Here is a 13,324-nt window from a genome sequence, read left to right as displayed (position 1 = left end):
CACATTTCATATAAGGAAATGTCATTACACAAAGTATGCAGTATTTTAAGAGTAACTGGATCATTTTCATTCATGATACACTGTCATGCTGTTCTATTTTAGATAATGAGAAGGGAAAGGTGAATCATGCAGTACTGCTAGCAAGTTTCATCACCAAAAACAGTTCAGCTATTTATAAAAAAAGGCATTGACATTTTTCTAATGTTATATTTACCTCATTAGAGGGGGATGCAGGAGATGTGAAAATTGTCTTCCAATAGGACCATACAAACATGACAAATGACAGATGGAAAACCACAAGGTAGACAACTGCAATAAAACACAAGTAAGAGTTTGGTGAATACAGCTGGAAAGAACAAGAAATAAAATCCCTGATCTTTGATAAGAGCTAAACTACTAAGCTATGAATCACCTGATAAAATTAAGTTACATTAAACCCCTTTCCCTGGGTGGACTTACCACTCTAGGAGTGCTCACTTAAAAACAAAAAAGCACCAAATATAATGGGTGCTATCCCTCAAGGAAATAATATGCTTTTATGTACAAATCTAAAACAGACTTTGAAGGGAAAAAACCAAACCAACCAAGAAAACCCAGAACTGAACACAGCTTCACCTGTTGCATGTAAGTGACTAACCTTTTTGGATAAAGAAGATGCTACAATTCTGTTCTAGAGTATAGTAAAGTATTTGATAACTAACTTGGAGAATTCAATTTAATTTCTACTTCTAGTAGAAACAGCACGGTATTGTGCCATTGTAGAAGCCACTGATCATCAGTGACAGTAAAAACTCCAAACCAGGGGTTTGGAGAGGACTGCACTCCAAGATGAGAGATAGGTGTGAGTTAAAAATTGTCTGATTATCTTCTTTCACATCATCAGAGGAATATAATCGGGAAGGGTCCTGCTATTATAGTCACAGTGGCAACAAAATGTGGGTGGCTTTAGTAGGGAGCTCAATCCATTTATAAATGGGTTGATGTGATATGGTTGCCTTAAAGACCAGAGACTCAGACCTTATGACCCAGGAGGCTTCTTCCAATCTTGTTTCCTCTAATGGTTTCTTTTACCACTTGTCAAGAGGAAACAGATCAGTTGTGCCAGAACAGCAAGCCTGAGAAAAGAAGTCATACTAAATATTTACATTATCTTCACTTATATTATCTTCAGTTGCATGAAGAAGGAAACTTGACCTACTTTCCCATGTGCATAAAGAGAGTCCTTTAAGAAGGCGTATGACATACTTCATGGATGGCAGAACAGGCTTGAAACTTTGGGAACTTCCAACAGCTCAGAAAATGCTTGTGCACAGTCACAAGATATTATCTTAATCTATCATCTTTCAGGATCTTCATTGCTTGTTGCAGTAAAAAACCCAAACAAACTGTATTTGAGCTTTCTTCAGAGAATTATGCTTTTTACCTTTGCCTCTGACTCCTCCAACCTTACAGAGAAATTTGGCAAATTTTCAGCTGTGGAGCTGACTGAAAATGCAAGAAGCAAAACCTTTTTCCAAAGCCATCCTAAAATTGCCATTGTGATAGGAAAGAACTTGTGTATCACTGTACTGGGCACTGCATAATTATAAATTGTCTTTTATTAAAAAAATACTAGACACATTCAAAGATAATGTTAAGCAATTAAAGCAGGAGAAAATTGTTTGGAAAAGAGAAGAAATGGACACAAAATTGCAGTGGAATCAGCTGCACAGATCAGAGCTTCGGGGGAGAAGATGATGAGCGGAACTAAGTAGAAAGAAAGAGGAAATGAGATACAGGGGAGGGCAGGGCACAGCAAAATTAACTTACACAGTAAACAGTTCTATTCTGTCTGTAGAAATCACCCCCAGAATTCAGATTCTTTTGAGGGAGTATTTTTTAGTGCACACACAATACTTCAAAGAGCAGAACCTCAGTGTTGTCACAGGCTGTAAATGCCCCAACAACACACAGAATAACAGGCGCCAAGGCTGGCTGCAAGCAATGGTACAGATCTGTGCCAGTGCTACCAGTATTTACTAGAAAGAGGCGGCTGTTAAAGTGCTCTTGCACTCTTGCAATAACAGAGATCTTGCGATTTGTCACTATCATTAAAAGCCAAGGGCTGTCCTCAGGAGCCAAACTGGGGCAACTCAAGGACAAGCAAGACTTTCACAGCTGTTCCAGTGATGGGCACCACCCAGTCTACAGGAGAAAGAGCCTACAACTGGCAGTCCATACTGGCCCCACACTGACTAGATTCTTGCTTCTTTTCCCACTCCTGTGCTGCCATTCCTACTGTGATTACAGATATCTGTCCTGTCTGTGCTCCCCAAGAAACGAGAGGGAGGGAAGGTACCATTTTTGACAGCTTTACTTTGGCAGTCCATCTACCCACTGGTTTGGACAGCAGTATCTCCTCTGCAGACTACTCCCTGAAGCATCTTGCATCAGTTACCAGTACAAATACAAACCAGCCTCATTCCTGTTCAGCTCATTTTCTTGTAATTACAAGCTAGATGGAAAATAGGTCAAAAACCTCAAACCCCAGTATCTGCCAGTTTAGCCAGACTCAGAGTCATGAGGAAGTCCTGGCTATGCTAAGGGAATCCAGGATTCTTGGTGCCATGCTGTGACCAAGTAAAGTCACTTCTCTTTAAAGGCACTGACGCATATTAGACCACAATTTATGCCCTCAGGAGGACAATGTCTTAAGACATGCTCTTAGAATCCTCCTAAAATATGGTAAGGCCTCCTAAGATTTGCCCTTAACATCCTTTTCTGAATCATTCTTAACACTATTTCCAAGACTGAGTCAGATTAAAGAGAGGTAATAATATATAACAGAAGTATATTATATTGTTAAGAGATACTCAGAGTTGACTTTATTCCCCTATCCCAATGGATATAAATCTAGGTAAGAATATGAAATTACAAAGAAACAATTAGCCTTAATAGGGTGAAGAAATCACCACTAATTTAATCAAAAGTTGTAATTAAGTACTGGAGTAAAAGGATTTGAACACAGTACACTGAAATATGGAGCAAAATATATTTGCTAAGATGCACATTGTTGATTTACATAGCAATGTTACTGGTACTTTGGCCTTTTGACTCTTTTGATGTTACTTCCTGGCTACTGCAAGTTAGCTTGTAAGAGCTTTATAAAACTTATGACAGGTTTCATTTCAAATGAAAAAAGACTTCGCATCTCATTTTAAGACCAACCTCCTTGGTAAAGAAATTCATGCATAGAGGATGCCTATGACATGCTTTAGAATTGAGGGTACAAGAAGCATGCAGGTGACAGCTATTAAAAGCATAACAGTCAGGTTCCAATGATACTGTCAGTCTCATTAATTAATCAAGCATTTTTCTTCCCTGGTAGATTTAAGAGCACCTGCTTCAGCCACATAGGCACCACATTTGTACTAAAGCCAGAGATCTGACTACGCAACACCAACACCATTGCTCTGCCAGGCTTCCTTAACTGAGATATGGATCTTGCCTTTCCAGAAGAAGAAAGTAAAACTTATTCATATTCAGGTCAACAGTAAAACACAGCAGCAATCTGTAGAATTTCGTGAAGTCTAGGTGAAGCCCAGCTGTGCGATGTGATGTAAAAATCCAGGGTAAGAGACAGCTCTCATCTTGAACAGCTTACAGTTTATTTTGGAGATTTTCCCACTCTTCCACCTCTCCATTAGAAGATGAAAGAGGAGAGATTCCATCAAGGTTCATTCCTTTCACAGTGTTCTCCTGGATGTTCCCCACCAGGAAGAAAACTGCTGGATTAGCTCCACATTCTATGCTGTTTTGCAAAAATATTTAAGAGATGACAGCCTCTTACCAGTGGTCTCACGCTCTGAAGACAGCCCTCTGTGGACAGTCAAAATGCAAATCAATGCTTACTCTACCACTCATGTCCGCCTATAAACTGAAATGAACTCCCAAACAAATACCCCATCAGTAACTTGTATTTCTACAGAAAAAAAAGGAAAGTTTTATAAGAAATCCCCATATTTTGAACTTCTGGAATCAAATAATCCTTTAGACTAGTTTTGTTCACAGTTAAAAGAAGTGGCAGACCAAGAATGCTGGAATTTTTTTGATCAGTTTGTATCTCTGTAAGTACTACCCACTGTGGCATATACTTGCCAAAGCCAATGTGAAGACTTAAGTAAAGTTTGTCAAAACAAGGCCTTAACCACTTGACCTGGTGATTTAAAATTATAATGTGCAGCCACCTTTGAAATAGTTGTGTTTTGCATAGTTCTAACCAGTCCTAAAGAATGGGGTTCCGAGGAATTTGGTAAGCTGCTTGGAAAATAGCAAGCACTAGAATAAATCTTCCTCTTCCAGAAGTCTTTCAGGTCACAGGGTGTGTTCAGGATTAAACAGAAAATGGACTTGTGGATCTGCTGCAGTTCCTTCTCTGTTCTCCTTTTTCTGTTCTTAGAAGGTACCCATTTAAAAATATTTGCAAACCTAAATCATAGTTGCATTACTTACAGGACTTGTCATCATCCCAAGCGTGTGGTACTAGAAGCTAAACAGACCCAACCTCACAATATTTACCTTGTTTCTTAGCACTAATCTACTCAGTACACAGTGTTTACACATAAAGGAGTACATTTAAATTTTATCTCCCTTAAGACTCGCATGCAACAAAACTATTCACATTGTCAAAAATATAAAAAAAAATTACCTTTTTCTGCAGTTGAAGAAATAGTAACTGGAAGAGAAAAAAAAGAAATATATATACGGTAAGTAATCCATATTGAATCAAATGTTTGGCTAGAAGTGAGATATTTGAGATAGTTGACTTGTTCCAAAGTGTACTTCAGGCATTAGTAGAGCCTCCCTACCCCGCTCTGTGATAAAGCAGGAGTTAGCATTTCCCCTGCCAGCCCTTGAGGCTTGGTGAGTCAGTGGAAAAGCTTAAGAGATCCAGTTCCCTGCTCTAACCAAGTGAGCACACTGCTTTTCACATATATTAATTAGATCATAATTTATGCATGTTCCCCTTCAGATATGCACCTAGCAGAGTTTTCTGAGTCAACAGCTAGGCCAATAGGTGTACCACTGGAAAGCAGAAAATTAAATAAAGGAAGTTCTTACAGAAGTCTCCATGAAACTGTGTTACATGTAACCTACTTCCCTTCCTTAGTTTTTTCTCACCACTTCTCTCTTCCTGTCACATATTGTTTTTTACTTTTTTCCTGACCTGAATTCTTCAGGCATAGTTAAAACCTCTCCACTTCCTTCTCTCCTACATCCTCATCTCCTTTTATGCCAACAGCAAATTCTATTGTTCAAATCTACCTTGTATACTGCCCGACTAGGAGTACATCCTCCTGCCGTCAGGCTTCTCCAAAACTTTCACACTTCATTCATCAGTTCACGTAAGATGCTGAACAGAGAGCTGCTCTACTTATTAGGTTGCTTTCTTCATATCACTCCCCTCGCTGGATCTCTTCCTTAGACACCGAATTCCTGAAATGCAACGAGGAAAGGATCTTGTCCGGACTCTTCATCTTACACAGCAAATTTAAGCCTCTGGTCATCGGCACGAGCAAAAAGTTAACAGAGCACACCCTGCCTACTGCAGTTCACCTCACTCCACATTGTCTCCGCTCTCTCAGCTCTGACATTTCTTGTCATTAGTCTGTGTGCCAGTTCAAAAGAGCTTTTTCCTCGTGAACAGTAGAGTCTTAAATCTGCAGGGCTTCAGTATGCATTGCAGACTTTGTTCTGAAGGGTTACTTTGGTCACAGAGGTGGCATGTGTCTCACTTAACTGCAGATCCCTATAGCAAAAGGGTCTGCAACTATATTATGCAACATGCCTCTTTTTACAGTCAACAAGAGACATGAGGTGATATGTCAATGTATAGATGACCCCTTTTTGTTCAGATAGGTTTTTTGTTTGTTTTCATCCCCTTCTCCCCCTTCCTTAAAATAGCCACTCAGCACCCTCTTATCTGTCCATGGAGCCTCTACAAAGTTAATGGAAAAGGTTCTGGTTACTTCCACCTAAAGAAGGAAGAAATTACCATTTAGAATAGAACAAGGTTGGCTTCAAACTAAAGGAAGTAAATCCTAAAGAATAGCTCAATTTCAAATTAGTTATGCATACTTGCACATCCTCCCCTGTGTTTCTGTCTGAAACTGGGACACAATCCACACAAACAGACCTGAAGCACATGATTACTGGCAAAATATGCATGTAAATATAAGAACAGGTCCAGCTATGTCATGATACAGTCTCAGTAATACTCCACTGTGCAACGCACAGAGGTCGCATTATTTTTTTAAGCAAATCCTATGACTGTTTTTGCTTGAGATTTTACTAGAATTTTATTTCTCTAGTTAAAACTTTTTCAACAATATAAGGAGAAGATAAAATCATTAAAAAGGTGAAAATTAAAACAAGCCTGCTGAGTCAGGTTGTTGCTCAACTTAAAAAAAAATACTAGAGGTACTTTAGAATAAGCTTTGTCTTTGGCTCCTCATAGGTCTTAAGTAAACACCTTTGCACACAGCTGGACAACATGTATTTCCCTAGACAAGAAATACAAAAATGTTCTTAATTATCCTCTAATGGCATGGAAGAACATTGTTATCTCTAAAACTACAGGAATTTTTTTTGTAAGTAATTCTGGTTAAAGCACTCCATAATCTGTAGTCTCATTTCTGCTGTCAGCACAAAACAAAATTATGAGCCAAATTTGATGTTTGAATACTCAAAATAATGAACAGTCTTTACATGCAGAAAAAAAAGCTTAAGATTTTATCACCTATGAGAATTCATCAAAAAGATCCCTAAATAAACTTCATAAAAATTAATTAAAGCTTCACAGCACCTGGAAGATAATTTTCTCTTTCATACCTAGGTCCCCTAGGTCAGAATGCAGTCATTACACTGTGCAGAACAATTTCAGTTTGGCAAACTCCTACAGTTTGAGGTAAAAGCCAACACTGAAATGCTTGTGATTTTCATCCTGTTTTATCATCCTCAAATGAAATAAAAATAAAAGACGGCCAGTTCTCTTCTGCCTCAGAAGTTCATGCAAGTGTTTCTGTCTCTATCCCTTTCACTGTTGTTATTCTCATTGTCAGATAGATTAAATGAACAGCAATCCTACTACGTGTCCAAATTCACTCGGCAAATGGCAAATCTACAGTTTTTACAGGATCTTTATACTACAAAGCAAAACCTTCATTTAAATAAGTTAATATTTAATCTTTACATAAAACAGAACTTTAAGTATTTGCTAGGCTGGCAATGTAACAAGCAGCTTTATACCACCAAGAAATCAATTCTAGCTTTTGAACTCGGGTTCAGGAAAAAAAACCCAAACACCACAGCACAAGACATTACCATTCTGGCACACCATCTCTGGCCTTTAGTTTAAGTTACATGCTTAGTTCTCTATCGCTTTTCTCCTCTACTGCTCCGAACTACCTAGATACTGCCATCAGCTTCTGCTAAATTAGTACCATTTTCACTTTAAACATATCTAAAACACGGTTTCTTGTTTGGGGGGTGGGATGGGGGAAAAAGCAGCACTGCCTTTTTGTTTATTGATTATTTTTTTTTTAAACAAAATAAACACTGCGTATGATTTATATGTTAACCTCAGGATGCAGCAGCACTATACACTAGATTAGACGCATCCGCACAAGTTAGTGCCACCAGCACTGTAGTCAACACAAACCTGTCCATATTTCAGAAACATAAGCATTGTAAAACAACTGTTCTTCCGAGGATTTTAAAATATATCCCCGTATCAGTCTATTGCTCAGCTACAAAAGGAAAAACAAGAACAAAAATATTCTTAGGACTGGCTTCTTAATATTAAGTTTCTGGTTTCTCAAGAAGACTTATGAAGTTCCAGCAAGACATTGCTAGGGAAGGATAAAAATACAACTAGACAGTGAGAGCTGCAGTTCACTGCAAAAAGCAGGCACTCACGTGCTCAGGCACACAGTGAGTTTCCACTATAGCCTCATAATTTCAAAGTATTCAACATCTCAGCGTTACAGCACCAAGCAAGCAGAATGAAGCAAACAAGCCCTGTCTGTCTGACTGCAGTGTAGAGCTTTACCTTGGCTACCTCAGGGTTTCCAAAACAGGCTCAACTAAGGAACAAGCTCAGCAAAGCCTGCCTGTGAAGAGAGGTGAACAGGCCTACACTGAACTTTATGCTGCTGCAGCTTGTCCAGGAATGTAGAGGCCCAATACGGTCTGCCAGTGGTCCTGCACCACTGAGCAGCTTACACCTTGAACCTCTCAACACTTTGGGTCACTGCAATAAGAAGCACACAAAACTAAGTGTGTGGTTTCACTTTCTACAGAATACTACCTTCAAAATACAGGATACAGTCTTTTATTAGGCTGGAGTCAAATGTACTTTTTAACTTGGTCCGCTTAGAGGACAAGCAGGAATTCCAGGTTTGACTTTAACAGAGGAAAAAGTTGTTTTAGTTTTGATTTAGACACCTAGCATCACACCTGGCAGCAAAGATATTTTTTCCTTCATGACCCTAGCTGTTCATTACACCTCTTTCTAGATACTCTTCCTTACATTGTTGTTTGATATCTTTCATCTCACCTATGTCACAAGAATGAAAGAGGTGGAAGCCTACAGATTATCACCAGAAACAATTGTGCACACATAGGGACATTGTTAGTTGTATAATAAATGACACTGGGGGGAAAATGTCATTTGTTGAAAGCATTCTTCTTGGAGTACAAACTGACAGAAGTGCCAATTTCAGAAAGCTTTGGAGAATTTTTTTCAAGCTGCTTCAAGGAAACCTCCCAGAACATCTTGGAAGAACAAGTATGTTTAGGGAGCTGGTTTGCTTTCAGTTTCAGGCTTATTTTCAGGATTGCTATGAAGTCTTCGAGCACCTTCCAAATCACTGCATAATAGGAAAAAACCCACATCTCTCTATTCTGGGGCAGAGACGTGAAATGATCTGCCAAGACCTTGCAAGAGGCACGCTAAAAGATGACACATTTGCCTTTAAACTTGGAAGAAAAAAACCCCACCACTCTACAAAACTGACACACCACATCTCCCTACTCCCCTAAAAGGCATATTCCAATCAAAGCCAACATGCTCCTTGCAGAGCAAGAAATTCAACTGCAACAAATGTAGAAGTATAGAAAAGGAAAAGAACTGATCATGTTACTGACATGCTATGTTTATTTCCCCCTTGTCCCCTCCCATGATGGCTCCTAGCAGGAGCCATACTTTGGGTATTACAGCCTTTCCACGAATCTCAAGAGTAACATTCACATTTTGGCTGACATTCCTCATGGGTGGGAAGAAAGAGTGATAAATGTGTAATTGCATCCCTTCACCAGATGTATAGCCTTAACTTTTCTCAGCTTCTAAGGAAAAGGGTTAAAATATATATATACACACATGCATACACACACGCACACATATATTTCCAGAAGTTACCAGTACTGAAACTCAACAGAAACTCCCTGTGGGCACTACTCTATCTGCAAAGGCAAGCACCACTGACATTATCCCAAGTTTTTAATTTGTTTAGAGAATGACATTTAACTGAAAGTATAACTTAGATTTATGGTAACGTAATTCCCATTTGCAAATGCAGACCTTAATCACTCACAAGAATATGGTAGAAACATCACTTACTGACAAAAGTGGGACAGACAATGAGTGAATTTCCTTGAGCAAAACACTCATTTGACTTCTGTTACAGGACAGTGCCAGAGCATGAAGACCTTAGCACCTCTCCATTGTTCTCTAAAAGCTGTAATTCTGTGACCTTTCCACACTGAGCTATTTCTTATTTCTTGACTGGCAAGCACCCACTAGGTGCTTTCCTCCTTAAGCAGCAGAGAGTTGTTTTTAGACAAATGACTCAAGATGACTGAGTTGACAGCATCATGTAGCCAAAAGCCAACGCAGGAAGATGCTGCCAGGTCCCTGCTGAAAGGCTAATGGGGGGCCAGGAGTTGCACACATGATTTGCCACCAGCTGGAATGAATGTCCTCTAGAGAAATTTAAGCCATACAAACCTAGAATTGTTTTATCTTCATATGGTGCTAGACTGATGTATTTTTTTACTCCAGATCTCCAGGAATAGGAATAGGTTTCCCCCCAATGCACTGCTAAGTAATTCAGAAAGTAATGTTTTATAGAATGGTGAGGCTGGACAGGTGGCTCCACAGGCCTTTGTGCTGTACCAGCATGAAGCAGGATGCCTTGCCACACTGCGTGCCCCAGTGGTAGCACTGCCTGGGTCTGGTCTGCAGCATGGGTGCACCATCACCCATGTCTAACACAATGCTTGCCTCAGAGGCATGACCTGTGGTGGACAACTCTTGCTGCAGGGGTGTATGAAGTTACCCCCTCTTAACCGTCTACCCACTCCCCTATGGCAGACAAAAATAGCAAAAGTGAGCACATGCCTTCCCAGATAGTTCAGGTCAGGTTTGAGCTGCCAATGAAGGCAAGTTTGAGTGACCACAAACAGCAGGGAATTGCAGTGATAAAGGGTGAAGAGCAGCGAATGGCCTCTTGCTGTCCTGGGTTATGCACAGTCAGTCATGAGAGGGAAAAGAAACTCTGCCAGGGCCACCAGTGCTTTAAAGCAGTGCAGCGGTTTCCACAAGCACGTGAACTAAAGTCCAAACACCTCACACACACTGTGCACAGCAACATCACTTGAGTGAGCTACTTTGTGACTTAAAGTGATCACAAGATGATGCCTTCAAAGGCACTGCAGGGAGCGTGTGTGGGAGAAATCTGGGGCGGGAGGAGAAAGGAGGAAGAAAATGCAGGCAGGAAAGAGACACCTTGCTGCAATGGGGATGCTCTGTTTATGGCTGCCAGTTTTTCTATGTTTATGAGCTCCATGCCCATTGCTAAAGGATTCAAAGCAGCATTATTACAGGGACAGGTAAGATGAATTAATATTTCAAATAAGGCAGTTCAAGCTCTGCTGCAGACCTCTTTTGTTATTTGTTACCAGCCATCATTATGATTTGTCATACAGTTAAAACAATATTAACACAATTCTTTCATTATAACAAGTAATTTAGAGCAGCCAGAGACTTGCTGCCCAGAAAACATTCTCTTATCACAGTAATAAAGGAGCTTTTTATTTAACCAAGGTCTTTTCAGTCTCGATGCAGAGAGTACGTGTGTAAATACAAACAGGGCTACAGCAGAAATTAGCATAATCAATGCAACATACTCCTTGGGTACTGATTTACATTTAGCGATGAATTAAGCTGTGACAACTGAAAAGACTTCTGCTGTGTATTCTGGCAACAGTAAATTCTGTGCTAACACTTCCAAAGTTCAAAAACACAGCTATGAAAGCAGCTGACTTCTGGAACCCACGAAATCCTACAGATGACTCCTTACCTCTGCCTTTACAAAATATTCTTGAAAGTTATACCGAAGGTGTCCTAATGGTCTTCTCACTGAGGATGCCTGCATGCTTTAAATTATTCAGAAACCAAGAGTTACACTTGGAGCATGCAGGAGGAAATGTTGCTGGGTCTTAACCTCAACACCCCGCAGTTGTGTCTGCACTAAGAACCATAATGTATTCAGAGATATATCAGCCCAAATAACGGAAGGCTTTTTCTGCACATGAAGTCAGCATTCAGCTGCAGCAATGGACCAGGTCTGTTGTCCTTGAAAAGCCCTACTGCCTGAGAAGCACTATTCACTTTCAATTTACCATAATGGCCCAAAGAAACCTAATGTAACTTGATTTTCTTCAGCTATTTAAACATTATTACCACTGCTCATTCTGTTTGCATTTTGATGGATTTTAAACCCTAGCATTACTTCTACATGCTTTCCTCAGCTGCTCACTCAAATTGACTGTCTTCATTCGGTTCTTTCCCCAAAATTCTACTTTATCATAACAGTAACAGCTTTACCGCTCAGTAGTTTGTAAGTGCTGCACATAAATTGTTTCCAATACTGCCTTTAAGCTATCAGACATAGCCAAAAGCAAGCCTGGTTTCTTGAAAGACAGAGAGATCTCTTACTTGCATGAGTCAGTGAGCTGTACTACCTCTGGCTCATCCGGGAATAGGAAAAAACAGAATGGGCAGAAAGGCATGGAAACTCAGAAGCATCTGAGTGGAGCTAGTGCATGTCCACACCACTAATTAATTACATTTACATTTGAAGGAGTATTTACACTCAGGTTGGCCAGATCAAGCTCATAGTAATACTACACTCAAGTATCTGGATATGTGAAAGGGCTTTTTGTGTTAGGAGTAACTCCAGTGGTTCTGTAGTTAAGACACTACTAGGATACTTGCAAGAGATAGGAGAGACAAACAGGATAATCAGCTGGTGTTGACAGAGTGCTAGTATCATATGTTGTACCGAATTGTCTTATACACTCTGTAAAAGATTAGGTGTTCTGCAGGTTAATACTAGAAACCATCAATATATTTAAAGTAAAAAATAAAAAACCTCCAAAAAACAACCCAACAACATACAATTCATTCTCATAACAGAATTTTTCAGGTAATTAAGGAGTTACTATTTCTTTTCAAAAAACAAATACTTCACTAATTTGCAGTTGTGACTGCCAGTCAACACCTGCCTTGAATATTAAGGTCACTCAAAGCTGAGTGTCTTATGGTTCAGGATGCTACTAGTAAATCCATTTACTTCTACTCTAGACAGATGAAAATAGAATTGACAGTCTTTATTTAGCTATTCCACACAGCTGTGAGGTATGATGGCAGGAGAGCAGAAGTGTCAGTTTGTGGGGAACAAAAATTCCAGACACAGCTGCTGTGACCTGCAGACATGAACCATCGCGCGGCGGCGAGAAGCGTCAGCGGATGGTAGGGATCCGCTCTGTTAATGAGGCACCCTTCTTTGCATTTGGCTTCGGACTCTTCCAAAATCAGCTGTCTCCTTACAAGTGTTTCCTCAAATATTAGGATAAAAGCTCCTTGTAAATCTCATTACAAAATATTAGGCACACTGTTTTCTGAGAGACGGGTTTTGCTGCTGCCAAGTTCATCAGGTAATGGGAGAAATCAAACTGCCCAGTAAGCTGACCTCCTCCCATGCATTAGGTCACTGGATTCCTCAGATAAAGTTTTTAAGGCCAATTTTTTCGTAATGTTAATCAGGTTTGATTGGTATTTGCCACCTGAGATTAAATACGAAACTGCCTATAGTAAGACTAGCTAATCTTCTGCCAGCAACACATTAATAACACAGCAGCCAGTAATATAATTTACGTGAACTCTCATCAAGATATTGGTAAGCCAAGCTTTTGAATAGAGCCCTTTATGGAAGAAGTTTTG

The 13,324-nt window shown here is 39.8% G+C and overlaps 1 protein-coding gene and 1 long non-coding RNA gene across 16 annotated transcripts in view; one reads left to right on the top strand and one right to left on the bottom strand.

The window, feature by feature from the left end:
• The window catches only part of LOC126048201 (uncharacterized), a 566,030-nt gene that overhangs the window by 526,305 nt on the left and 26,401 nt on the right, over positions 1-13,324 (top strand). The gene's annotated exons all lie outside the window — the stretch shown is intronic.
• The window catches only part of ZDHHC20 (zinc finger DHHC-type palmitoyltransferase 20), a 45,409-nt gene that overhangs the window by 21,599 nt on the left and 10,486 nt on the right, over positions 1-13,324 (bottom strand). For 8 of the 15 annotated variants that reach the window (XR_007508808.1, XM_049822824.1, XM_049822827.1 and 5 more), the window contains exons 2-3: positions 4,688-4,714; positions 215-309 (exon numbers count right to left, since the gene is read on the bottom strand). Coding sequence is in view for 13 of the 15 variants with exons in the window: in XM_049822824.1 (XP_049678781.1) it covers positions 215-309; positions 4,688-4,714 (122 nt within the window). In the remaining 2 variants the exon portion in view is untranslated. Of the gene's footprint in view, positions 1-214; positions 310-3,829; positions 3,859-4,687; positions 4,715-5,304; positions 5,476-13,324 lie in introns of those variants that run through there. The other 7 variants (XM_049822826.1, XM_049822830.1, XM_049822835.1 and 4 more) reach the window with 5 other exon arrangements.

This window comes from Accipiter gentilis, chromosome 19 (assembly GCF_929443795.1).
Source record: "Accipiter gentilis chromosome 19, bAccGen1.1, whole genome shotgun sequence".
Classification (NCBI taxonomy): Eukaryota; Metazoa; Chordata; class Aves; order Accipitriformes; family Accipitridae; genus Astur; species Astur gentilis.
Note: the sequence above shows the minus strand (reverse complement) of the source record. Positions and strands in the feature narration are given on the sequence as shown.